The 25,194-nt window shown below is 53.0% G+C and overlaps 1 protein-coding gene across 4 annotated transcripts in view; it reads left to right on the top strand.

Annotated features, from left to right (window-relative positions):
* The first annotated feature begins 9,409 nt into the window (after positions 1 to 9,409).
* ADAR (adenosine deaminase RNA specific) overlaps positions 9,410 to 25,194 on the top strand; it is a 37,600-nt gene continuing 21,815 nt past the window's right edge. For 2 of the 4 annotated variants that reach the window (XM_080825220.1, XM_080825219.1), the window contains exon 1: positions 24,756 to 24,864. In XM_080825220.1, coding sequence (XP_080681346.1) covers positions 24,850 to 24,864 — 15 coding nt within the window. In that variant the 5' untranslated portion in view covers positions 24,756 to 24,849. Of the gene's footprint in view, positions 9,477 to 9,957; positions 10,005 to 24,755; positions 24,865 to 25,194 lie in introns of those variants that run through there. The other 2 variants (XM_080825221.1, XM_080825222.1) reach the window with 2 other exon arrangements.

Here is a 25,194-nt window from a genome sequence, read left to right as displayed (position 1 = left end):
TAATAAATATCTTTAAAAATAAAATAAACCTAAGATCGGGAGACTCAAGCAGGATTTCAGTCTTTGTGAGGGGAGGCTATTTCGGTTCACCGTTCCTCCTGGGGTCCAACAGGAACCCTGGGATGCTTACCAGGACCCTTTCTCACTGATGAGCCCTGAAGTCCAGGTATCACCTCCCCTGTGAAACTTCCAGAAGCTCTTCTCATCCTCTCAGCGTCAACGCTGGAACTGGCAGAGAGCTCGCGTGGGGCCGGGCATTGGTCTCCCTCCATGGGACTCCCTTTCCTGCAGCGTCTTAGCCCATACGGGCTTTGCTGTCTCGGTAGTTTTCCATGCTTTCAGACAGACCTTCTAGAAATACCTCACCCAGCCTTTTAATTGTGCTTGACCTGATACATCTGGTTTGAACCAGGTTTGCTGGATTTTTATCTACTCTCATCTACTTCAGTGAGTCTGAGAAAGGAAGCCCTTAAGGGCACCCAGAGGTGTTTCTCGAACTTTCTCTCAAATGAAAAATTCTGCCAGTAATACCTCTGAGAACCCTCAGAAAATAAGAGAACACTCTGATCCGGCTCTCTCAGATGTCTTAACACATTTAGTAACATTCCTGGAGGGCTGCTGAGAAAGGCCGTTTCAAAGGCTTTTCTTTGCCTTCGTTTTGTCTCTCCCAAACGACCACAGCGAGAATGTCTGCACCCACACACACTCCCGGCAGCCTACTTTCTCTACGTCTACTGACTCCCAACGCTAGGGGTTCGAACTCATGTTTATCCAACCTCAGATGACAGAAAAGAGTCACAAAAGTAAAAGCACATTTACAGGAGCTCACATGAAGGGAATCCTCATTCCGCAAGAAATCACTATTATCGCCTCTCTCTCTCTCTCTCTCTCTTTTAAAATTTATTTGACAGAGAGAGAGAGAGAGAGATCACAAGTAGGCGGAGAGGCAGGCAGAGAGAGAGGGAAGCAGGCTCCCGCTGAGCAGAGAGCCCGATGCGGGGCTCGATCCCAGGACCCTGGGATCATGACCTGAGCTGAAGGCAGAGGCTCAACCCACTGAGCCACCCAGGCGCCCCTATTACAGCATCTCTTAAGGGACTGGTGGTTTTCCCCGTAACTGTGTCTCCGAAGCGCTGCTCCGTCTTTTGAGAACAGTCTCCCTCTTTAGTTTTCTTCATGGCTCCACCTCAGCCTCTTGGCCGCCCCATTCTCCAGAACCTATAACCTCGGCTCCAGCCACCGGTCCCCAGCTGGGACCGTGTCGGCATAGACTCCAACCACACTCATGCAGGCACGCTCGACCTGCTCCTCCTGCCAACACCACAACGCACCTTTCCTGTCCCCCGCCCCGTGCCACCCCACTGATGCGGAGTCATCAGATGCCGACGGACACACGTGTACGCTGGACACACGGACGGCGGGGCAGCTGACCCTCACGACAGAAGGAAAATAGGAGTCTGCAGCGAGGTTCCTCCGCTCCTTACCCAAGAGAGTTTACTGAGTGATTGAAGGTGTCTTCAAAATACTCCCCAGGCAGACTTTCCTGAGACAGACTTCACACGGCTGCTCGGAGGCTGGTCCCGCGAGGCTGAGTCACCCCCGTGGCACTAAGTGGAGCTGGTTTGTAAGCGCACCTCACCGGCTCGACCTCCTTCTCTGTACGAGAACCCACACAGACGTCTGATGATGACAGACTTGTGGCGTTCAAAAGAAAAAACAGACACGAACAATCGGACCACAGTCCTGTACTCGTCCGAAGGCGAGCACCGGCCCGAGAGCATCAGCTCTGCGTCTGGAGACTTTAGACCTTGTTCAACTAAGATACATGGAAACTTTGAAGAAAAGCCCGAAAAAAAGACGCGGCATGATTCCAGATCTTAAGAAAGAAAAACACAGAATAGGAAAAGAGTTTCAAAAAGAACTCAGGGGCGCCTGGGGGGCTCAGTCGGTTAAGCATTGTGCTCTTGATTTCCGCTCAGGTCATGACCTCAGCGTTGTGAGACTGAGTCCCTTGTCAGGCTCTACGCCTAGCATGGAACATACTTGAACTTCTCTCCCTCTGCTCCCCACTCCAGGCTCTCTCTCTAAAATAAATAAATAAAGTTTAAAAAAAAGAATTCAGTTAATCCAAAAATACTAATGCAAGAAAGAAAAAAAAGCCAGAAACAAAATACATGGCCCAAATAGAAATAAAAAAGTAAAACAGAATCAAAGACTAAATACATCAAGAATTACTTGAAAGTTACAAAACATAGAGTGTCACCTAAGATTTTTCAAAAATCTGGCAATCTATGTAGGTACATCTAAAGCAAAAGAACTTAGAAAGGTTGAAAATAACAGGACCAAAACGGTATTCTAAGCAAATTTTCACTAGAAGAAAGTTGGTTTGGCCATATTAAGATGGGACAATATAAGCCTTAAGATAAAGAGCATCAAAGAATTAAAGAGATAACCGTGTAATGACAAGATTTAATTATCCCAAAATTATAATAACACAATTTTAAATATATAGGCACCTAATGAAATATGTTTAAAATATAGAGTATAAGTATCGTAGCCAATGAGCTTTATCCGAGGCGCGATTATTGCTAATTAAAATATGGAGTATAAATTGATAAAAGCTACAAGGAGAAATTGACAAATCTACCACCTTTATCTATGACTGGTGAGCCAAGCAGACAAAACTCAGCAGATTTCAAAGAAGAGTATTACAAAACCACTCTGACCACAATGCAAGTAGATAGAAGTTAATTTAAAATTTCTATAGACTGGGGTGCCTGGGTGGCTGTCTATGAAGCATCTCCTTCAGCTCAGGTCATGATCCCAAGAGTCCTGGGATGGAGCCCCATGTCAGGCTCCCTGCTCAGCAGGGAGTGTGCTTCTCCCTCTGCTCGCCCCCCACCCCCACCATTTGCACACGAGTGCTCTCTCTCTGTCAAATAAATAAAATCTTTAAAAATAAGATAAAATAAAATTTCCATAGATTTTGAAATTAAATAACATGCTTTTTTTTAAAAAATTTATTTATTTGTTAGAGAGAGAGAGCGAGCACAGGCAGAGAGACAGAGTGGCAGGCAGAGGCAGAGGGAGAAGCAGGCTCCCCGCCGAGCAAGGAGCCCGATGCGGGACTCGATCCCAGGACGCTGGGATCATGACCTGAGCTGAAGGCAGCCGCCTAACCAACTGAGCCACCCAGGCGTCCCTAAATAACATGCTTTTTAAATAATTCATGAGTCAAAGAAGAAACCATAATAAAAACTTACATTTTATGATTTAATGATAATGAAAACAGTATCTATCAAAACTTTTGGGATGGGTGCCTGGTTGGCTCAGGTGGCAGAGCCCACGGTCATGAGTTCAAGCTCTATGTTGGGCACAGAGCATATCTAAACAAAGAAACAAAAACAAGAAAACGAAAAAACCACCAAGGGATATGAAAAGCAGTGCTCCAAGGGACTCTTATTGCCTTAAATGCTTTTTATATAAGGGGAAAAGGCTAAAAATTAATGAACTAAGCACAAAAACTAAGCAGAAAACAAATAATAAACTCAAAGAAAGTGGAAGGAAAGAGATAATTGTAAGGGCAGAAACAGAAATAGAAAATGAAATAGAAAACCAAGATACAATAGAGAAAATCAACAAAGCCAAAAGTTGGTTCTGTGAAAAGGCCAATAAAAATAACCCCCACGATGATTTATCTAAGAAAAGAAATAATAGAAGATATAGATAAATAATTCATCAGTCAGTTTTCACTATAATGCACTGTGGTAACTGACAAAATCCCAAATCTCATTTATTTTTTGCTACTGCATATGTCAACTACAGACCTAGTGTCAGACTTTCCTCCACGTGTCCTCTCTGTCCTGGGACCCCCAGGCACAGACATGCCATCTTTGTGGAGGAGAGAAAGATCAAGAGAGCCAGGGCAAACCCACAGGGTGTCTTTTTAGGTTTCTGCTTGGACAGATGTCATCCTGACTACGGTGACTGTCAGCTGGGTGGGTACACAAGAGGCACTTCACACGACAATAGGTGGGAATGTCTGGTCCTCTTCCGAGAAGGGAGCCGATCCTGAGGGAACAGTAACACCGTCTACTACAAGCAATCTTGTAAGTGAAAAAGAAGAAATTAACTGCGAACACAGGAGAGACTGAGAAGAGAACACTCCCAACAACTACATGCCAATAAATATTAAAGCTTAGACGAAATGGGAAAATTCCTAGAAACATATTACTTACACCACTTCAAGGAGAAACAAGATATCTAAGCACTCACATAAGTATTAACAGAATTACAGCAGTACTGTGAGATCGGCCCACAGGGCGCTCACGAGGCTCAACTGGCCCGTGGGGCAGCACTTGCTCTTGTGCTGGAGCTCCAAGCTGGGCTCAGAGTTTACTTTAACAATAAAAATTTATAAATAAATGTCTTCCCACGAAGATAACGTCCATCCCTTACAGTTTTATAGGTGAATTCTACCGAAAGTTGAAGGGAGAGAGCATTCCAATCTTATTCAAATTCTTCCGCAGAACATATAAGTAGATCACTCCTTGTATCATTCCTTGGGCCTTAAAACACAGATGAAGGCAGAATGAGACAGGGAAATCACAAGCCCATGTTGCTCATTAATACAAATGCAAAAATCCTACACAGCATAAAGCTGGATACAAAGGCATATAAGATTGGTCATACTTTATGGTCGAGTAGTTTATCCTAAGAATGCAAGGACAGGGCGCCACCGTGGCTCAGTCGGTTAAGCATCTGCCGTTGGCTCAGGTCATGGTCCCAGGAGTCCTGGGATCAAGCTGAGTGTCAGGCTCCCTGCTCAGCAGAGAGCCTGATTCTCCCTCTCCCTCCCCCCTGCTCCTGCTTGCTCTCTCGTGCTCCCTCAAATACGTAAAATCTTAAAAAAAAAAAATGCAAGGGTAATTTAATAGTAGGAAGTGTATAAATGGCATTTACCATATTAATATATTAAAGGGTTAGAAAAATATGATCATCTCAATAGCCAAAGGAAAAATTTGATTAAATTCAATGTCCACTCAAAATAAAGAATTAAAAAAATAAAGGATTTTCAGTAAACTAGGAAAAAGAGGACCCTTCTTTCACAAAGGGGATTTACAAAAAGCCTATAAAATTACTGCTCTAGGGGCGCCTGGGTGGCTCAGTGGGTTAAAGCCTCTGCCTTCGGCTCAGGTCATGATCTCAGGGTCCTGGGATCGAGCCCCGTATTGGGCTTTCTGCTCAGCAGGGAGCCTCCTTCCTCCTCTCTCTCTGCCTGCCTCTCTGCCTACTTGTGATCTCTGTCAAATAAATAAATAAATAATCTTTTAAAAAAAATACTGCTCTAAATTTATTTACCAAAAAAAAAACTAAAAAATAATTCTAAACTTCCTTTTCAAAATCAGGATCAAGCAAAGTGCCCAAGTCAAGAATGTCAAGAAGATATCACCATCTCTACTGACGTTATACTAGAGGTCCTAACCAGTGTTATACTTTAAGGAAAATAAAAAGCAAAATGACTGGAACTGACATTATTTTCTTTTTTTTTTTTGACATTATTTTCATACAATGATTGTTTATACAGAAAACCCCAATCAACAAATTATTAGAAAGAACAAATTACTAAAACCAATGACAAACTGTTCTACCCAGCCACAATTTACAAAACTCCTACTTGTTTCTACTTTATCTATAAACTATTACAAAGTGTCAATTTAAAGGATATCACTTACAATAGCAAAAAAACTACAAAGTATCTAGGAATAAACCCAACACAAAATGTGTAAGATCTGGAAACAGAAAACAATAAACCTTTACTTAGAAGACATTAATGAAGACCCAGTAAAAAGATGGCTATCCCTTGTTTATGAATTTGAAGACTCAGAATCATAAAGATGTGAATTCTACCCAAACTGATCTGTATATTCAACGCAACGCCAATTAAAATCCCAACAGGCCCAGTGCATATGTGTGACTTGACAAGCTTGCTCTAAAATACATATGGAAAAACAGAACCAAGAATATCCCAAATATAAAATGAAGAAGAAACTTAAGGAAGATTTGCCCTACTAAATAATCAAGACCTTTTATACAGCTATGGTAACTGAACAGTGTGGTGTGGATACTAAGTAGGCTATCTTACTTGTCCAGAGAACAGACCAAGCAGTTTAGAAATACAGCCATACATGAACAGAATGCTACTATATGACCAAGCTGACATGACAATTAGTTGGGAAAAGTGGGGCTAGTGAAAAAAACAAACCTGGGTTGGGGGGAGAGACATTTGTGTGTAGAATGTAAAACCATACATTAAATTCCAGAGAGCCTAAGAATTCAAACGTCAAAAGCAAAACTAAATATTTTTAGAAGAGTAAGTTAATATATATTAGGATGGGGGGAAAAACAGAATATTTATAAACTCAAAGTTAACGACATGTATTTACCAAGACAGGAGGTGACAAAACAACGCACATACGAAAGCAACTTGCAACACATCTAACTAACAAAGACGTAATATTCAGTACAATCCAGTTTAAAAAAAAAAAAAAAAAGGAGCAAAAGACCTGAACTGGGTATCATAAAAGGGAGCCACGGATGGCCTCTGCGTACTGGCCCCCAGGTTACTCACCTCTGTGCAGCGCACTGGGGCCTCTAAGTTCAGTGCCTGCCGGTAAGTACCAAGCGCAAATGTTTCCAGTTCCAGTTGTTTTAAACAGACTTTTTTTTTTTAATTTAAGATTTTATTTATTTATTTGACAGACAGAGATCACAAGTAGGCAGAGAGGCAGGCAGAGGGAGGGGGAAGCAGGCTCCCCGCTGAGCAGAGAGCCCGATGCGGGACTCAATCCCAGGACCCTGAGATCATGACCCGGGCCAAAGGCAGAGGCTCAACCCACTGAGCCACCCAGGCGCCCCTACAGTTGTTTGAAACACGGCCCCAACAAGCAGACCTTTAGCCACTTGCGGCCGCCCGTCTGTATTGCACGGCTCTGGAAACCGCGTCCAAACCTGCTGGGCACCGGGTAGACCCCGTGGTTCCGAGGCCGCCACACTGAGGCCGCCCTTCAGAGCTTTCTGACCCAGAGACTTCCCGCCGGGCTGCGACCCAAGGTCACCTGAACGTCTGGGTTGCCCTCCTCCCCGTCTGGACGCCGGGGGGTCTCTGCGTGGTCCAGCTGCGGGGGGAACGTCCCACTACACCTCGGTCACAGCCGACCCAGAGAAAGGCCGCCTGCGTTACTGCATCTCGGGGCACATCTTCTTCCTTCGCGCGCCCTGAAGTCCCCGCGGCCCGGACACGGACACTTCGCAGGGAAGGGGCGCACAGACGCCCCGAGAAAACACCAGACGCGCAACCTCGGGACAGGCCGGTCGGGCTGCGGGGAGACCCCTCCGAGCCCGTCTCACTGCCCCCACAGAGGAGTCCGGAGCGGCAGGGAAGACGCGGGCGTCGGCAGGAGCGCGAGCCGGCGCGGCCACTTCGAATCAACGACGCGGCGACAGCACGTCCAACACGGGCCAGCCAAGCCCCAGCCGTCGCCGTGCGGGGAAGCACGCCCGGGGCAGCGCCGCGGCAGGAGCGCCGGAGGGCGACGTTCCCAACAACGGCCCCGTCGGAAACAGCAAAGACGAGAAATCGCGCAGGCGTCCCGCAGCCGGCGGGCCGGGCGGGGCGGGGCGGGGCAGAAACGCGAGAGCCACCTCGGGTCTGAGCGTCGGTGCCCCCAGGGCGCCCCCGCCGAAACCCGGGAGCCCAACGAGGTCGCGGCAGGAGGCGCGCGCGCTCACGAGCGGGGCTGGGCCCCGGGGAGGCCCCGGGCGGTCGAGCGCCGGACTCGGGCGGTCGCTCGGGTGGGGACGGCAGGACCTCGGGACGAGCCCCGCGGGGACCCTGCGGCGGGGACCCTGCGGCGGGGACCCTGCGGCGGGGACCCTGCGACGAGGACCCTGCGGCGGGGACCCTGCGGCGGGGACCCTGCGACAAGCCCCGCGGGGACCCTGCGACGAGGACCCTGCGGCGGGGACCCTGCGGCGGGGACCCTGCGACGAGCCCCGCGGGGACCCTGCGACGAGGACCCTGCGGCGGGGACCCTGCGACAAGCCCCGCGGGGACCCTGCGACGAGGACCCTGCGGCGGGGACCCTGCGGCGGGGACCCTGCGACGAGCCCCGCGGGGACCCTGCGACGAGGACCCTGCGGCGGGGACCCTGCGGCGGGGACCCTGCGACGAGCCCCGCGGGGACCCTGCGACGAGGACCCTGCGACGAGGACCCTGCGGCGGGGACCCTGCGACGAGGACCCTGCGGCGGGGACCCTGCGGCGGGGACCCTGCGGCGGGGACCCTGCGACGAGCCGCGCGGGGACCCTGCGACGAGGACCCTGCGACGAGGACCCTGCGGCGGGGACCCTGCGACAAGGACCCTGCGGCGGGGACCCTGCGGCGGGGACCCTGCGGCGGGGACCCTGCGACGAGCCCCGCGGGGACCCTGCGACGAGGACCCTGCGACGAGGACCCTGCGGCGGGGACCCTGCGACGAGGACCCTGCGGCGGGGACCCTGCGGCGGGGACCCTGCGGCGGGGACCCTGCGACGAGCCGCGCGGGGACCCTGCGGCGGGGACCCCGCGGCGGGGACCCCGCGTGGCGCCGGCCTCCCCGTCTCTGCCCGCCGCGCCCCGAGGCCGATCGGGGACCAACGAACGCGCCGGCGCCGAGAGCCACGAGTCCGCGGCCCCCGCGGCGGGCGCTTGCGGAAGCGGCCGGAGCGGAGCCGGACACCCGTCTGCGAGCGTCGGGGCGCGGACAGCGGCGAGCAGCCGCCCCGCCGCCCGCCCGCCAGTGTAAGCGGGGAAAGCTGGGGCGGCGAGAGCGTCGCGCGAACCGCACGCCCACGGCCCCGCGGCCGCGCCCCTCGCTCGGAGCCCGGCGGTCGGACGGGGAGGCCCGGCCGAGGGGTGTCCGCCGACGCCTTCTCCCGGAGCAGCCGGGAGCGCGGGGCCGAGCTCAGGTGCGGAGCGCGCGGCCGGCCGGCCCCGCCCGAGCCCCGGGCGCCCCCGCCCGAGCCCCGGGCGCCCCGCGCTGCGGCGGAACGAGCCGTCCGGGCGCCACGGCCCGGGGACGAGGCCCCTGCGCCGCGGCTCTCCGGAGCCCACGGGCCTCTCGGCGCGCCAGGCCCCGGCCCGAGCGCGTCAGGAGCGGCCGCGGGCTCCCCGGCCGCCGCCCCAGCCCCGCAGCCGGCCCCGGGCGAGCCCCGACGGCAGCCGCAGCGACAGCCCCGCCGCCGCCGGGCGGACAAAAGAGGCGGCGGTCACGTGGGGCCGCCCACGCCCGGCGCGCCGTGACGTCAGCACCCGGCGACCCGGCCATTGATTCCCGGCGGCGGCGGCGGCGGCTACGTGGTGGGGCGGTCGGGGAGGGTCCGCGGCCGTGGCAGCCTGTGGGGCCGGGCCGTGGCCCGGAGGACCAGCGCAGCCGGTAAGGAGGCAGTTTCCTTCTCCGCACCCGCTTCCCCACCCGAGCCGCTGAGGGAGAGGGGCGCCGGGGGGAGGGGGCCCGGGGTGCGCGCCCGTGGGGGGGTGCGTGCGCGTGCGTCCGGGGCGCGTGCTCCCGCGTGTGCGCGCGTGTGGGCCCGGGCGCGCCGGGTGCGCGCGCGGGTGCTCGGGCGCGCGTGCCACCGGGGCCCAGCGGCTGGGTACCACCGGCGCTGCTGCCCTGGACGCGGACCGCGGCCGGACGCGGCGCTGGTCCGGGGCCGGTCCGGGGCCGCGCCGCCCTGCGCCTCCCCGCCGGGACCGCCTGCGCCCGCTCCGCAGCCCCGGGGCAGCCCGCGCGCCCTGCGTGCCTCCCGCGGGGAAGGCGTGGGCGTCCGCCGCGGACCGCCCGCTGCGGGTCGCCGCCACCGCGCGGTGCCTCGGCCGGGCCCTGCTGCAGGAGGCCTAGTTGCGTCACCGCCCGGCCCTGCGCCCTGCGTCCGCTCGGCGGCTTCTCGGGCCGCGCCGGAGGGTAAGCCTGCCGCAGGTGCCGCGCGTGGTGTCGGACGCGGGGGACTCGCCTTTCCGCCCGGGATGCCTGTCCCTGGGCGCGGGGGAGCCCCCGCGGGCGCTGGGCCGAGCCGGCGGAGGCTGGGCTGCCGGGCCAGCGGACCCGCGCGCGCAGGCCTGCGCTGCTGCCGGGAAGGGAGGCCGGGGAGGTCACGGGGAGCGCAGGACGCAGGGGCATCCGAGCGGACGAGCGACGCTGCCAGCTTCTCGCCTTGCCAAGGAAGGCTCGTTCCCATCGCTCCCGAGCCCCCGAAATACCTGCCTCGTTACCGGAACAAACAGTCGCGCGCTCGCTGTATGGGAGGCAGAGAAGTAGGAGTGGAACCGGGCGTGGACTTTGGAGTCAGGTCTGCGGTTTGCCGTCCGTGTAACATTCAGTGAGTTATTAACTCCTCCTCGGCCTTACTGACCAAATGAGGGTCGTTACATCTACCTGGCAGGGATATTGTCAGAATTTGAAGTGTCCAGCTGTGACTAGTAAGGGTACGGGACCAGACGCTTGAACGTGCTCTGTCGCTGAAGGCTGCCCGTGGGTACAGCCGATGGAGAAGGGGGAACTTTTTGCTCTTTGGGTGTTTGCTATTTTGCCAGATGTGCTGAAGCCGACTTGCGGGGAATAGTAGGCGGAGGAATCTCAGAATGCATAATCTCTTCACTAAAGACCTCATAAAACTTTAGAACTGGAAAGAGACTAAGGCCTCACTTAATTATAGCTTCTCGTTATTGAGCACTTGCTATGTGCCTGACACTGTGCAGAACACTTTACATCAGTGCACCTGGGGGGCTCAGTTGGTTGAGCATCTGCCTTCAGCTCAGGTCATGATCCCGGGGTCCCAGGATGGAATCCCACATCGGACTCCCTGCTCAGTGGGGTCTGCTGCTCCCTCTGCCCTTCCCCCTCTCATGGTTTCTCTCTCTCATTCTCTCTCAAATAAACAAAAAAAAATAATAATAAAACAGAACACTTTACATCCACTAATTTAATACCTCCCGCAACCCCGTGCAATAAATAAGCATATCCCCACCGTTGAGATGCAGAAGTCTCGGCCAAAATCCCGGCCCTGGTCAATGGCAGAACTGGAACTGGAGCCCCAGCTTCCCAGGCTTGTTATTTCTTAGTGACTAGAGTCCTAGCCACGTGAACCTGGGGTCATGGGACAAGGGAGGCCCAGGCAGAGCTCAGAGGGCCAGTATTTGCTGAAAGAATAATATATCAAATTGTCCAGTGATAAATTATCTTTTATCTTACATTGTACCCAGCATTATCCAGATGTGAACCAAGGTTTGGCCGTTTCACCCAGAGAAAAAGGAAAGGCTCATGGGCGCACAGTGCTGGGATCGTGGGCGCACAGTAGGCGTTTGGTAATTACCTTTGGAAGGAATAAAAAATCTTGAGGTATTGTTATTTCTGCCAGAACGAGACCCTTGCTTAATACACAAAGGCTTCCCTAAGCTGTTCTTATACGATATCGGTGTTATACGAGCATCTTTCTTATTCACGGATTTAAAGATGAGAAGGTGTATTTCGGACTGGACTGCTGTTATTATCTGTGACCAGCTGATTAGAGTTTTCAAACGTGCGAGCAGAGGGTCCGAGCCTTGGGCGTCTCTAGCGATCTCTGGAGGTCGCTACAGAACACACCGCAGCGTGTTTTGCTTTAACATCTGTTAGAATTGGAATGTAATGGGTCTAGCTGCCTGAATTAAGTTTTCTGGAGAACACTGGGTGATTGGTGTAGGGTAAAGAGTTCAAAATGTTAAGTTTGTGGCAACATTTATTACTTGGTCGATAACTGTGGCTGGTGTGCATTCATGTGGGATGGTAAGCTGGTTTTAAACAGAGGTGTCCTCAGTGTCTGTGATCAGCTGTTCCGTGTTCTCCAAAGATGACTTAGGGCCCCAGAGTGGGTTGTAGAAACTCACAGGTTTATGTTACTCATCCATGTAGACTGTAACTTATACCCTGCCCCCCCCCCGTCAGTGCCGCTTCTCTGCCCTCCCAGATGCCTCAGAGCCACCCATCTCACTGTCTTTATCAGACTTAGTGGGAGAAAGTCTCCCACAATCTATCCTTCATTGCCCCTGTACCCCATCACCACCACGTACACAGTGACTCTCTTTCTGCGAAAAAAAAAAAAAAAAGTCTGTCCATCCAGTTGCGAATGGCAGAAACCAACCATAAACTAATGCAAAAAAAGAGTCCCCCCAGCTCCCTGTGATCGCTTAACTAGAAGATCCAGAGATGAGCTTCAGGTGTGGTTGGATCCTAAGGCTGAAAGAACGTTGGGAAGACCTTGCCCTGCCTTTCTCTGTCCCTTTTTGGTTATTGGCCTCATTTTCTCCGGCTGCTTTCTCCAGACATGCTGAAAAAGCTGAGCCCTGGCAGCCCCAAGCCGGTGACTGTAGGGTCCTCATCCACATTGTAGACTAATTACAGTGGCATCACTAAAGACAGGGATCCCATGGCTGGCCAGGGCTGTGTCACAGGCCCAGTCCTATCCCTCCATCACTGCACGGGGTGACCACCGTGTGTGTGTGTGTGCACGCGCACACGCCCTTAGCCCGCCTCTCTGAGGCCCTTCCGAAGCCTTCTGACTGGAGCGAACTGCCCTGGTTTTGTGTGTCCGTCGAGTTGTTGCTGTGTTGTGGCTCTGACTCTGAGCCTCCTAACCCGTCCCGTGTGGCAGCTGCAGCCGCCCTCCCCCTCAGCTTCATCCGACTGACTGCCTCCCGGGAGCCACCGGGGACCCCCGTCAGTGAGTTAGGCCCCTTCTCTCCTGTTTGTGGGTAACACCCGGACAGAGCCCTGCTGTAGAGCCGAGCACTCCCAGCCCGGGTTGGCGTTATTCCTCCTCTTAAAGTACGTGAACCAGCTGGTACCTATGGTCTGTTTACTGCCCGTCTGTCCTCTTGGAACGTCAGCTTTGTGAAAGTAATGAGGGAAAGAGTTTGTTTCTCTAGGACCTAGGACAGTGCCTGCACGTACTTCGTGCTTAATAAATGTTTATTAAATGAATGAATGACGACCTGCCCACAGGGAGAAAACGCTGATGTCATGTTGGCGAGGACTCCAGTCTGTACGACAGACCGCGTTCTCACTGTGAATTCTGTAACGCGGTGCCGCGGGCCGCCCTGGAAAGGCAGAGGCGCTCCCCAGGCCCCTGCGGAGGCCGAGACTCGGTCCCCAAGGAGCAGCCACGCGGAAATGCCTCCCTCCATGCTCAGCCCTTTCCGAACCGTGACAGTTTGTGTGTGGAGGTTCTTCCCATGGTCTGAGTCCGTTTCCTGGCGTATTTATTTTTAAAACATTTATTTGAGCACCTACAGTGTGCCAGGCGCTGGTCTAAGCCTTTTATAAATAACTCATTCTTCAGCTGGAGTTTTGGGAATAAGGGTTGTGAACTTTAAAACTTTTTTTTTCTTCTTAAATACCAAAACACTCAAGAAAGTCTAAAAAATCCCAATTGGAGGGACTCCTGGCTAGCTGGGTCAGAGGAGCAGGCAACTCTTAATCTTGGGATGCGGGGGGCAGGGGGGGTTCTAGCCCCATGTTGGGTGTAGAGATTACCTAAAATCTTTGAAAAAAAAATCCCAGTTAGAAAATTCCGTGAGCAGGGGCACCTGGGTGGTTCAGGGGGTTAAAGCCTCGCCTTTGGCTTAGGTCATGATCTCAGAGTCCTGGGATCGACCTCCGCATTGGGCTCTCTGCTTAGCGGGGAGCCTGCTTCCTCCTCTCTCTCTGCCTGCCTCTCTGCCTACCTGTGATCTCTGTCAAATAAATAAATAAAATCTTTAAAAAAAGAAAAAAAAAAATTCCGTGAGCAGTGAGACCCCTCTGTGCAGCCCCTCTCACCCTCCAGAGGTGTGCGCCTCCTTCCGGGGGAGGAGTTAGTGCAGCCGTTGAAGAAATGAAATTAGATCTACGTACCCAGGTGTGTATACACGGTATGGACATAAGATCTCGCCATGTGTCTGGTCGTCTGGTTGTCACCCACGTGCCTCCATGCTCTGCATGCCCAGCCACTCCCCTCCCGTGGCCTGGGTGCCTCCACTGCGCCCACCACTGGCCCCGGGGACACAGAGCCACCCAGCCAGGGGGTGGGGAGCAGCCATCAGGACAGGGTTGCTCAGGTGCTGGTCTTCCTCTCCCAGGGAGGGCCCCGTGGTCCTCCGGGGTTGCTGTGCCCCTTTCCTCCCAGGAACCTGCCCATGCCACACCCACTCCCTTTTGTTTCTTCTTTTAACACAAACCGGTAGTTCTGACAGCAGTGGAGATTTGGGGGAGGGGGGCTGCTGTGTAAGGCCATACTTAAGCTCCACCTGCCCGGAGCAGGCCAGGTCCTGACACACTTCCAGAAAAGTGAGTCCCCACGTCCACTGCCACGCCCAGCGCTCCTGGTGCCTGTCCCAGCCTGCCCACCCGAGGACTGGGTACTTTACCTAAAAAAGGAAAAGCTTCACTACATTGTTTGGCTTTAATTTGCATCTTCTGTTATAATTAAGTTTGAAATCTTTTTGCATATGCTTACCATTTTTTTCCTATTTTTTAAATTTTCAGTTATTTCTCTATTCACCTAATTGCATTTAAGTTATTTTTTTTATAAATTGCACAAATGCCCTAAAAAACCTGACTATTTGCTCATGATAAAAACTTTATTTGCTGTGAGTATTTTTCTAATTTGTTGTTTGCCATCTACTTTTCGCTTTTTCATTAAACATACAAAACCTATTTTTCATTATTCTGTAGACAAATTTTGTACTTTTTGATTTCTTGCTTTGCTTGTAAGCTTTAAAATGTTTTTTCTTCATTCTGTATTTTAGTATCTTATGTTTTGCTTTTTTATTACCTTAAAATGCTAATATTGTTTTATTTCCCATTTTAAAATATTTGATGAAAATATTGTGTAATGTTTTAAATAAAATCAGTTTGAAGTAGATGAAGGTCTATGTTTCATTTTATATTACACTAGTGTATGTATCATGTTTTTCCATTTTAAAGTAACTTATTAACATATCAAAGCCTGTTGTATGTAGCTGAGGTTGAAATATATGTGTGATTCTCATAATTGTATGTTCTTAGCTGCACGGGCAGCGTTTGTCTGTGGCCGCCGCTCCGCTGTAGGAAGCTCTCTCGTCCCACCGGCAGCTCTTCAGTGTCTAGCCAAGACGATGAGTTTGGCCCCTTCCAGTCCCTCATCCCACTCTTTCCCTAAAACTCTTTTTTATTATGATATAATTACGTACAATAGACAACAAATGTTCCAACGAATACTGACAAATACATACCCATTTAATCACCATCCAGATCAGGAAAATAGAACATTTCCATCGCCCCAGAAAGGTCCTTCCTGCCCCTCCCTGGTCATCCCTGTCCCCAGAACTCTGCCGTCCCCACGGACTAGCCGTGCTGCTCTAAAACCTCACGTAAGTGGGATCCCACAACACGCACTGCTCCTGCCCTCTGCGTGGACACACATCGGTGTCTGCACGCGCCACGGGACGGACCTCCGGTTTGTTTCCAGCTTAGGGCTTTCAGGAGTCAAGCTCTGAATATTTTTTTCTTCATTTTTGTTGAGGTATCAAGCACATACCATGAAATTTGCTGTCTTAGCATTTTCAAGCGTACAGGGCAGTCGTGTTACCTGATTCACGCTGTGAAGCATCCAGAACTTTCTTGCAAATCTGAAACTCTGCCCATTAAGCAGCGGCTCCCCCTCCCCGTCGTACCCCTGGCCCTGTGAGCGTCCTCATGCAAGTCTCCTTGTGGCCATGCCTTTGTGTCTAACTTGGTAAGTGCCGGGAGCGCAGGTGCCGCTTTGAGGGTGGCCGCGCGCGTGGCCTCGGGAGGAAGCGGTGCCTCCGGAACGGCCGCTCCGTTTCGCGGTGCCGCCGCCGGCGTGTGAGCGTCCAGCTGCTCCGTGTCCTCACCCGGTTGAGAGACGGGTCTGTTCGTTTTAGCTCTCCCGGCAGCTGGGAGGTGGTGTCGGACGCTGCTACCGCATTGATGTTTTCGTCGTTCGTGTCCACGGCTGCGTCCGTGACCAGGCTCTGAGCTTCTTGAGGGCAAGTTTCATGCCGTTTGTAGTTATCTTTTCATTCTTACTGACTCCCCCTATTTGGGGGGTGATAGGTACTTTCTAACAGAAAACTTGAAAATTGTAGGAGACTAAGAAATGAGTGAACGTCCTGGTAATCCAACCCGGCCATCCGTGTCGGCGTCTTCCACGCACACGGCGCCGTGTGGCTCCCGCCGTGGGCTCGTGGGTTCCGGCCTTGGTTGGCTCAGCCCCTGCGCAGCGTCCCAGCCCGCCCTGCACTCTGCCAGCTCAGGGCATCGCCTGGCCGTGGCAGGGGACCTTTGCCACAAGAAGCCCAGACAGCTTGTGTGTTCTTGGCCAAAACTGTCATGTGTCACCGCCAAGAAAGGTGGAATCGCCGAGAGGAGGTCGTTAGACTCGCCACGGTCCGCCCTCTAGGTCTGGGGGGAGAGTCTGGCCTCGGAAGCGGGCGGGGTCTGGGCTGTCTCTGGGAGGAAGGGTTGTTGTGGGGCAGGTGGTCAGCAAGCCCTGCTCCTTTTGTATGTTGTCTTCCAAAGCGAAAATTGTTCTGTTCACTTACTATGATTTAACATTGGCCATGGCGTTGACTCTGTAAATACCACTTTTGTGTGTTGTAGAATCCATGGCTCTTTGAGAATCCACATGACCATGTCTGCAGTCGGAGACATTAAAGCTGTTTTCAGTTTTTTCCCTGTTGTAAACCATGCTATAGCCAACATGACTTTTCATACTGGATTTCAAATTCTCTTCCCCAAGGTCGATTTTTAGGGTTTTATTATTATGTTTATCAGTCATGACTAGTAATAGGATTATTAATCATGACTAGTAATAGGGTTATATTTTTTTCAGTTAGCTCTGTGCGCAATGTGGAGCCCAACATGGGGCTTGAACTCCTGACCCTGAGATCAAAACCTGAGCAGAGACCGAGACTTGGACCCTCAACTGACTGAGCCACCCAGGGGCCCCTAAATTACGTTATTATTAATAATTGTTGTTGTCTAGTAACTGAGGTTACGAGCATTTAAGACGTTTGACACACAACATCCAGCTACCTTACAAAACAGCGGAAGCCGTCACTGGTCTTACCACCGGTATAGTAAAGTGTCCGTGTCTCCTCCTCCCCTCCTTGTTTCCTTTCCCCTGCCTCTTTCTTTGATCCAGTCATTGGTGTGTACTCACCCCACAGATGTCTGCTGAGCACCTTCCATTGCCAGAGCACTGAGCTGGCTCACGGGCATATGAGGCTCGTGTGCTCAGGACAGACAGACATTATGAGTAATCAAACGATCGTGCAAACGTGTAGCTTCAAGTAGCGATAGAGACTACAAAGAAAGCTCTCCTACAGTTATGGGAACTGTAAATTTTATATGCCTTCTGCCCTCTGGCGTAGGGACAGGGCTGGAGGAGAAAACAGTGTGTGACTTGGCTTTTTCAAGGCGGCAGGAGTGCTCTGCGGCCGTAAGACAAACAGAATGGAACGTGACTTTTGTGAAGTCTGATGAGCGGAGGTTTGGCGGGGAAGTGGGGCACGCTGCACACCTTGTTAGGACCTTGGGCCTTTATCCAAAGACCAGTGGGTAGCTGCAACAGGTTCACGGACGGGAGATGGCAGTGACTGGGTCATATTCGAGAACGTTCTGGGTAGGGGCAGAGCGGATTCCTAGAGTCCGAGGCTAGATTGTGAAGGTTAGCATCGCATCCCCAGCCGGCACTGAGTAATCTCATTTTGCACTGCCAATTTTGTGAATGGAGACATAGACCGTACTACATTTCACATCGTTACTTATTGGTGTGGTCGAATGTTTTCCCAAGTGTTTCACAGGCTGTCCTACTTGTGTGTGTGCGAGTGTCTGGTGACTGGCCGCCGTTCCAGCGGGGACAGCTCAGTGTCGTGGCCCAGGGCACCGGCTTTGGAGCCGGAATGCCTGAGTCGGAATCCTGGCTCTGGGAGCTGCTGCTGTATTACCTTGAGCAACCTCCGTGGCTTTGGTCTGCCTCCGTTTCCCCTTCTGCAGCATGGGGTCCGCAGTAGTGTCCCTCCCTCCCCGGTGACGGATGAAAGGCTGGGGCACAGTGCTGGCCCCGTGAGCTCTGGTCTGTTCGCGCCATCTCGTTTAAGTAGCTCACGTACGTTTATGTTTATGAGCTCGGCCTTGCCTGTGTGTTGTAACAGTGGAGTGGCTCCCTCCCTGGTTTTTTTAATACATTTTTAAACGTATTTTTGAACAATGTCATATTTTTTGAAGTAAAAACTTCTCTGCAGTGAACAGATGTCCTTCTCCTTTCTGATGTCTTCCGTTGCTGTGAAGTAAGTCATACATACGGACTTTGTTTCTTAGTGTTTTTATTTAAATACAGATAATCCTTTAATCCATTTGTAATTTATTCTGGCTTATTAACATAAGGCAAGGCTCTAAATAGATTTTCCCCCCAAAAAGCCAACGAATTGGCTGAGCTCCATGTTTGACACGCCCTTCCTCCCTCACTGCTGCTTTTGGCTTCCCGCCACCGTACGCTGGACCCGTACACACACCAGGTCTGTTTAGGGAATGTGGTTCTGCTCTGTCGGTCTGTAGCTCCATTCTTGTTTGATACCAGGATGGCCGTGAATTAATTAGTGCAACTGTCTTCTTTCCGGTCACTTGGTCAGATAGCTGCTCCTTACTACTCTAACCTCATCAGAAATCTCGGTAAACCCGTTCCCGCGTTCGGCTCTCGCTGGCGTCCAGAAACTGTCCTGCCGTCGCATGTGGGGTGAGCGTGCCTTCTGTCTCAGACTTCTACAACGGTTTATACTTCTCCCCACATAGGCTGCTCACGGGCCTTGAGATTATTCCTGGATGTTTCCCCTTTTTAAAAAAATGTTTTATTTGCTCTTAAAAAATACATTATTTTTGTCCTACATATTAGGAGGAAGTTGTGTTTTGTATAGTTTTCTTAGATCCAGCCATATTCCTTGACTGCCCTTGGTTTCTAAAAGTTTTTCATTCTGTGATCAATTAGATTTGTTATTATCTGCACATAATCTGTTGTTTTTTTTTTTACTTTTATCTCGTGTTTCTGTTTTCCATTTTATGTTAGAATTTCTAAAACAATTTTAATACCACATTTCTTTCATTCCAAGACAGTTGAGCACAGAACATGCTACTGATTCAATAGTAGCTTTTGGGAGCTACCACATGAAATGTACCACACGTTGTAATTCACATTATAGTATCAGAAATGTTAAGGGTACGTCTCAGAACTGAAGAAATAAAATAACAGTAGTAATGGCAGCCCTCCGTACTTTCTCATTCTAGTGGGAATGCCTAACCAATTTTAGATACGATATTGGCTGTTGGTTTGTTGTTCTATTTTTTCAGATGCAACAAAGTATGCTAATTCTGCTGGATGGTGACGGGAAAGGCGCACTGTTGGCTTAGCTAGCGAGTGGAACTAGGGCCACGCACACATCCTCTCCGACAGCCAGTCCGTGTCCGCCTTCTGCCCCGGGTGCCCTGGATCTGCAGATCCCTGGCTACAGGGCAAGGGCTCTGCTTGTTTTGCGGCGGGAGCTCCCAGACCATCCCTGACCATTAAGGACCGGATTCGTTCCCCAGAGCTGCGGGACAAATCACTGCAGATCCGGCAGAGTTCCGGAGGCCAGAGATCCGAAATTTCTGCCGCTGGGCCGAAGTCACGGTGTCACAGGGCTGGGCTCCCACCAGGGGCTCTCGGCAAGAGCCCCTCCCAGTTTCTGGGGGCTGCCTACGTTGCTTGCCTTGGGTCTGCATCACTCCTGTCTGCAAGGTCAGCCTCCTCAACTCTCTGTCCACTCACCGGCTCCTACTGTGTGTAGCTGGTATGTTTGTGAACTTGTCAACGCTGAAGAAAAGGCTTTTAAAGACCTATGTTAGGAATAGCAAAAGCCTTTTTCATTCCCTTTTTGAATAACACTGTGGACACCTGGAAATGCTCTAGTTAAGGGTCCAGAAAGTGCACTGAGTTCTGTGGGAGTCCCACAGGCTCCACCCCTCCTGCTGTCCCCAGTGTCCTCCTCGGTCTCTAGCTCCATGGCAGCTGGGAGAGGAGACGGGCAGAGCACGTTTCTTCTAAGACTGTTATGAAGACAGCATTAAAAACTGCTCAGTTAAGACTAGAGAGCTAAAAGAAAAAAGTAAAGTCAGCATATCATTTATTTAGTAAATTGGTCATTCAAGGAATTAGCCGTTTGGCAAACGGCTGTTCAGCAGTTAGCTGTTGGGGACATCAGGCTGCTCACCCGGGAACAGTGCAGGGCTGAGGGCAGTGGCTGAGCCTGCCTAGCTCGGGGCTGCACCTGCCCCTCTGTCTCCTGTAGACCATGGAGATGGGACATGACGTCTGCAGGAAGCTGGGACTAAGCCCGTCCACTCGCAGGCCGGGCCCCAGGGATGAAGAGAAGGCGAGAGAGAATGGGAGGCCCCCCCTTCGGACCCTAACTCCGAGGAGCCCCAGTGTGGGCCAGTAGCCAGACCAGAAGGCAGTCATGCGCCCTGTGCCCGGCGAGCCTCACATAGGAGATTGAGAGAGTCTGAACTTGATGCATAAAGTCACAAGAAGGTCATCTTGTGGGGTTCTAGAAGACTAAATGTGTGTTGATGGTTTGAACTTCTGTTTGAAATATTTAGCACTGGCCTGGCAGCCAGTGTTCTTACACGGTTTGGACATTATTGCTAACGTTGTATCTTTCACGCATGGTAACACTTGCTCTCAGCTAAAAGTTGGCAAATACCACTTTTCTTTCATTTATTGGACACTTTTGATTGGGTACGGGGGTTCCTGTTGTCGGAGGGGCTGTTGGAGACCTCTGTGTCTTCTGGAGTCCTGGAGGCGTCTCTTACCATAGCTTGCGAAGCCAGTCTGGTGACCGACCCCCGACGTCAGCGCAGACACAGCCGCAGAGCTCGGCCATCGGGCGAGTCACCAGCCCGCGTGCGGGAAGCCTCATGGGCTGTCAGAGCAAGTGGGCTCGTTGTGGGAAGCCCCTGAGAGTGCCGAGACGGTGTTCATGCGGCTGCCGCAGTAGCCGTTCCAGTGAAGCAATAAATCTAATGACGAAGAAGTGAGGACAGACAGCAGAGGCAGGCAGTGCGGGCCCCGCAGCTCTGCGATCTGCTTGTCACGGATTAACTAGGAGTGAAGAACAGGACTTTATTGGGGCGCGTGGGTGGCTCTGTGGGTTCACCGTCCACCTTCGGCCCAGGTCATGATCCCGGGGTCCTGGGAGTGAGCACCGCATCTCAGGCTCCCTGCTCAGTGGGGAGCCTGCTTCTCCCTCTCCCTCCGCTGTTCCCCCTGCTTGTGTTCTCTCTGTCAAAGAAATAAATAAAACCTTAAAAAAAAAAAGAACAGGAGTTTATTTTTGTGCATGCCCTGTTCTGAAATGATGCCTAGTAGTTAAAAGTAACTCAGTAATTTATTACTTTTTTAATAACATGTTGCAAATTAAGTAGCAAACACTTGCAGGCAGGGCGTTCTTGAGGCAGCGCTGCTCTGAGCAAATATTGAAGGAGTTTGCAGACGTCTGCTTTCCAGAAGGGGCGTAGATGGTTCCACTAGGCGTAGCCCAAACGCGTGTAAGGTCTGGCTGTAGGAAACGCCAGGGTCGGAGGACCGCTGTCAATATGCACGCCGTCAGGTTATACGTGAGTAAATGAATCGTTTCAGAGCCAGACTAACGTTTATATTAAAAAGCAAAGATAACCGAGATTGGAAACTAAGTAACGCATCCTTCCCCATGCTCGGGGGCCCCTAGTGGTGCAGAACCGAGCTGGGCAGCGCAGAGTGAGGGGCTGTTGTGTGCACACCGTATCCTGGGTGGTAACCCCTGGGGTAGGCAGTTGCTGGCCAGGAGCTCTACGTGTACACACCCAGGGGAACTCAGCAAGTGGACCCTCCTGGGCCCTGGAGGGGGGCATTGCACGTTCACGGTGACTTTTGCCCAGAGGAGGCGCGGGAAAGGTCTGGACTGGCGAATTAACGGCAGAGGATTGCGGGCAGTTCGTTCCCATTTTCTGATATTTTCTGCAATTGACATGTTACTTTGGGTTCATTTTTTTTTTTTTTAAGTGCTCCATCCAGCTTGTTGAGTCCCTACATGAGAACAGGACGAAGAGTGACGTCAGCACCTCACCACCGAGTGGGAGGCTGCAGGGTGGGGGTGGGGGGAGCCAGGCGCTGTCGGGGGCAGAGGCTGGGAGCCCGTGTCCTTACATGGCCCTCGCCGACGCTCCAGAGTGCGTGTCCCCTTCTGCTGCAGCACTGCATCCCAAGTCAGAGCCAAAGGGACAGAGGTGGTGGTGGGGGCTGCGACTGAGGCTTTTCTAGACGGGCTTGTAGAAGGGCAGAGGCTGTGGGATTGTTTAGCCACAAGGCAGGAAAACAGACGTAAGACAACAGACGTAAGACCTAACACGTTTTACTTACGTGGGAAGTAGAACATAAGGAACAGGCTGGAAGGACAGTAGAGAGAGCTGGGGGCTATTTCTGACCTTTTCAGATTGTGAAGTGTAGAACATCCATGCAGAAGTGCACATAAAGCACAAGTGTGCAACATAGTGAACCGTGGGAACGGTAGCCAGCACCCACGTTAAGAACTAGAACGTCACCCACACCCGGAACATTCCTTCCGAGTCAGAACCCCTCCTTCCTTCCTAGAGGTAGTCCCATCCTGGCTTTGATGCAGTGCCTGCAACAGTCCCGCTGGTTTGGGACTTCATGTACGCCGGGCCAGAGAGGACGCGTGTGACCGCCTCCCCCACCCCGCTGTCATGTTTCAGTAATTACGCACTTTGTTGCATGTGGTAAAGTTCTGTCACGCCTGCTGCTGTAGAATATCCCATCATCAGCATGTGCCTCCCTTCATCCGTTTTCCTTTTCACGGACTCTGGGATGCCTCCAGGCTGGGAGCTGTTAGGAATAAGGGAACTGAACTCCGTGCACACGCAGCCACGTCTGGAGGTGGAATTGCTAAGTGTAGGGCACGTGTATCGTCACCCCTTCCTCCGTAATGGTAAACCGGTTTCCTGTGGTGATTGGGAGCGTTCTGTACCCAAGCTCCCACCTGGTCTGTCCCCACGGTCAAGGATGGTCAAGGTGCCGGTCTGGGGGATTGGGCAGGAAGTCTCTGGGCTTCTGAGCATTTCCCCCAGGCAGTGAGAAGTATTGAGTGCTGTTTTGTAGGTTTGTTGATCTTTTCAGTTTCTTCTTGGACGTTCTTGTTCTCTCTACCCAGGGGTCTGTTTGTCAGCTAGCCAACCCTCTGAAGGTTGCTGTCTGGGGGCTGTGAGGCTCTGTAACACCTGTTCCTGCCTGGAGGAGAAGACTCTCGCGGCAGATACATAACCCAGTAATTCACAGCATTGCCACCATTCTCGGGCCACCTCTCCCCACCAGGCTGGCAGCGGAGGGCGCCGTCCCCAGTGCTTTCCACCTTCGGCAGCGCTCACTAGGTGCTTTGGGAAGTTCTCTCCAATGACAAGTCATTTTTGGAGGATGGGGAAAGTGCTGTAGTGGGGTAAGTGCTGAGTCACGGAGAAGTACAAAATAAGGAACGGCCAACCGCACCCACTCCCCAGCCCAGAGTGGACTGAGGCTTCCCTGGGAGGTGACATCTTGATCAAGCAGGTTTTGAAAGACTCTCATCGGGAGTGGAAGAAGTGCATTCCAGGAATAAATGCGAAGGCACAGAGCAGAGAAAGCTCACTGCACCGGAAACGTGGAATCGGGGTGTCACATCCTGGGAAGGGGGGATGGTGGAGAGAGGGTCCCCACGGGAGCTCAGGCAGGAAGGGCCGCCTCGTGAATCTCACACGCAATGGGGAGGAACACGGATGAAACACGAGATGAGGTTCTCGCTGGGGACGGCCTATCACCGGAATCGACCTCTTGGACCAAGCACAGCAACTGTGTAAGCCTCTCAGGAAAGCAGTTGCGTTTCCCTCTAGATAACAGGTTACCTCTTGGGAAGTCGAGAAGGAACGCGAGTGAGCCAGGGGGTGCTGCAGAGTGAGGCCTGGATTTACAGCTTGGATTTAGCCTCAGTTTCCACATCTGTCGTTTGGGAATCATGTCTACCTGCCGGAGCTGGGGCGGTGAGGGAGGTGGTGCCCGGGAAGGACTTAACCCCGCGGTGGGGGGGTGGGGGGGTGGGGGGAGCCGTGTGGACCCCGAACTGCGCCCGCGCCCTTGTCCGGTCAGGCTCGTTTCTAACACTCCGGCCATGTGCTCAAGTGGTCCACAGTGGGGACTCGTCAACTGCAGAGACCTGCCCCCCGCCCCACTCCCCCATCCCCCCGCGGCCGCCAGCGGCACTACTGCTGGACCCAGAGGCAGAGGCCAGGGCCTCCGGCTGGTCCGCAGGCGGGGGCGGAGCGGGCTGGCCCCTCGTGCTCCCGCATTTATGGCCGCTTTCCTGCAGACAGGCCGTCTGGGCCCGCCGCCCTGCACGGAAGCGATCGGAGCCGACCGCGGGCCGGTTCCAGCCCCTCCCCCCGCGAAACTTTCCGGAGGGGACGTCCTTCGGCAGAAACGAAAGTGAAATTGAAGCGGGGCCGTTTCCCCGCGGCCGCGCGCGCCTGTTTACCGCGCTCCGGGCACCTGGCGTCTGCGCGGCGGGGGGCGGCGTCTGCGCGGCGGGGGGCGGCCCCGGGGACGGAACCGCCCGGGGAGGTCGCGCCTGGGGGCGGGGGGCGGCCGGCACCGCCCAGGACATGCGTCGGGGACGCCATGGACCCCAGGCAGGTAAGCTGGCCGGGCCGCGCGCCCCTGCACCCGCGTGCGCTGGGGTTTCGGTCGGAGCCTCGGTGCGCGGGGCTGTGCGCGCGCGTGTGTGCGGGGCTGTGCGCGCGCGTGTGTTCCAGGACTTCGCTTCCTGCCTGTTAACTCTGCGGAGCGGAGCCGCGCGCGGGGCCAGCGGCGCCTGTGGGGGCAGGGGATGCGCCGGGGCGAGGGTCGCGGCGGCCCCTCCCTCTCTCTGCGAGGGCCCAGCATTAGCGCCTCCGGGGAAGCAGCCTTCACTTCCCCGTCGCCCCTCTGCATCCTCCCCACTTCCTTAAGGCTTCTGGGAGGTGG

The sequence above is a fragment of the Martes martes genome, assembly GCF_963455335.1.
Source record: "Martes martes genome assembly, chromosome: 15".
In the NCBI taxonomy this organism is placed as follows: domain Eukaryota; kingdom Metazoa; phylum Chordata; class Mammalia; order Carnivora; family Mustelidae; genus Martes; species Martes martes.
Note: the sequence above shows the minus strand (reverse complement) of the source record. Positions and strands in the feature narration are given on the sequence as shown.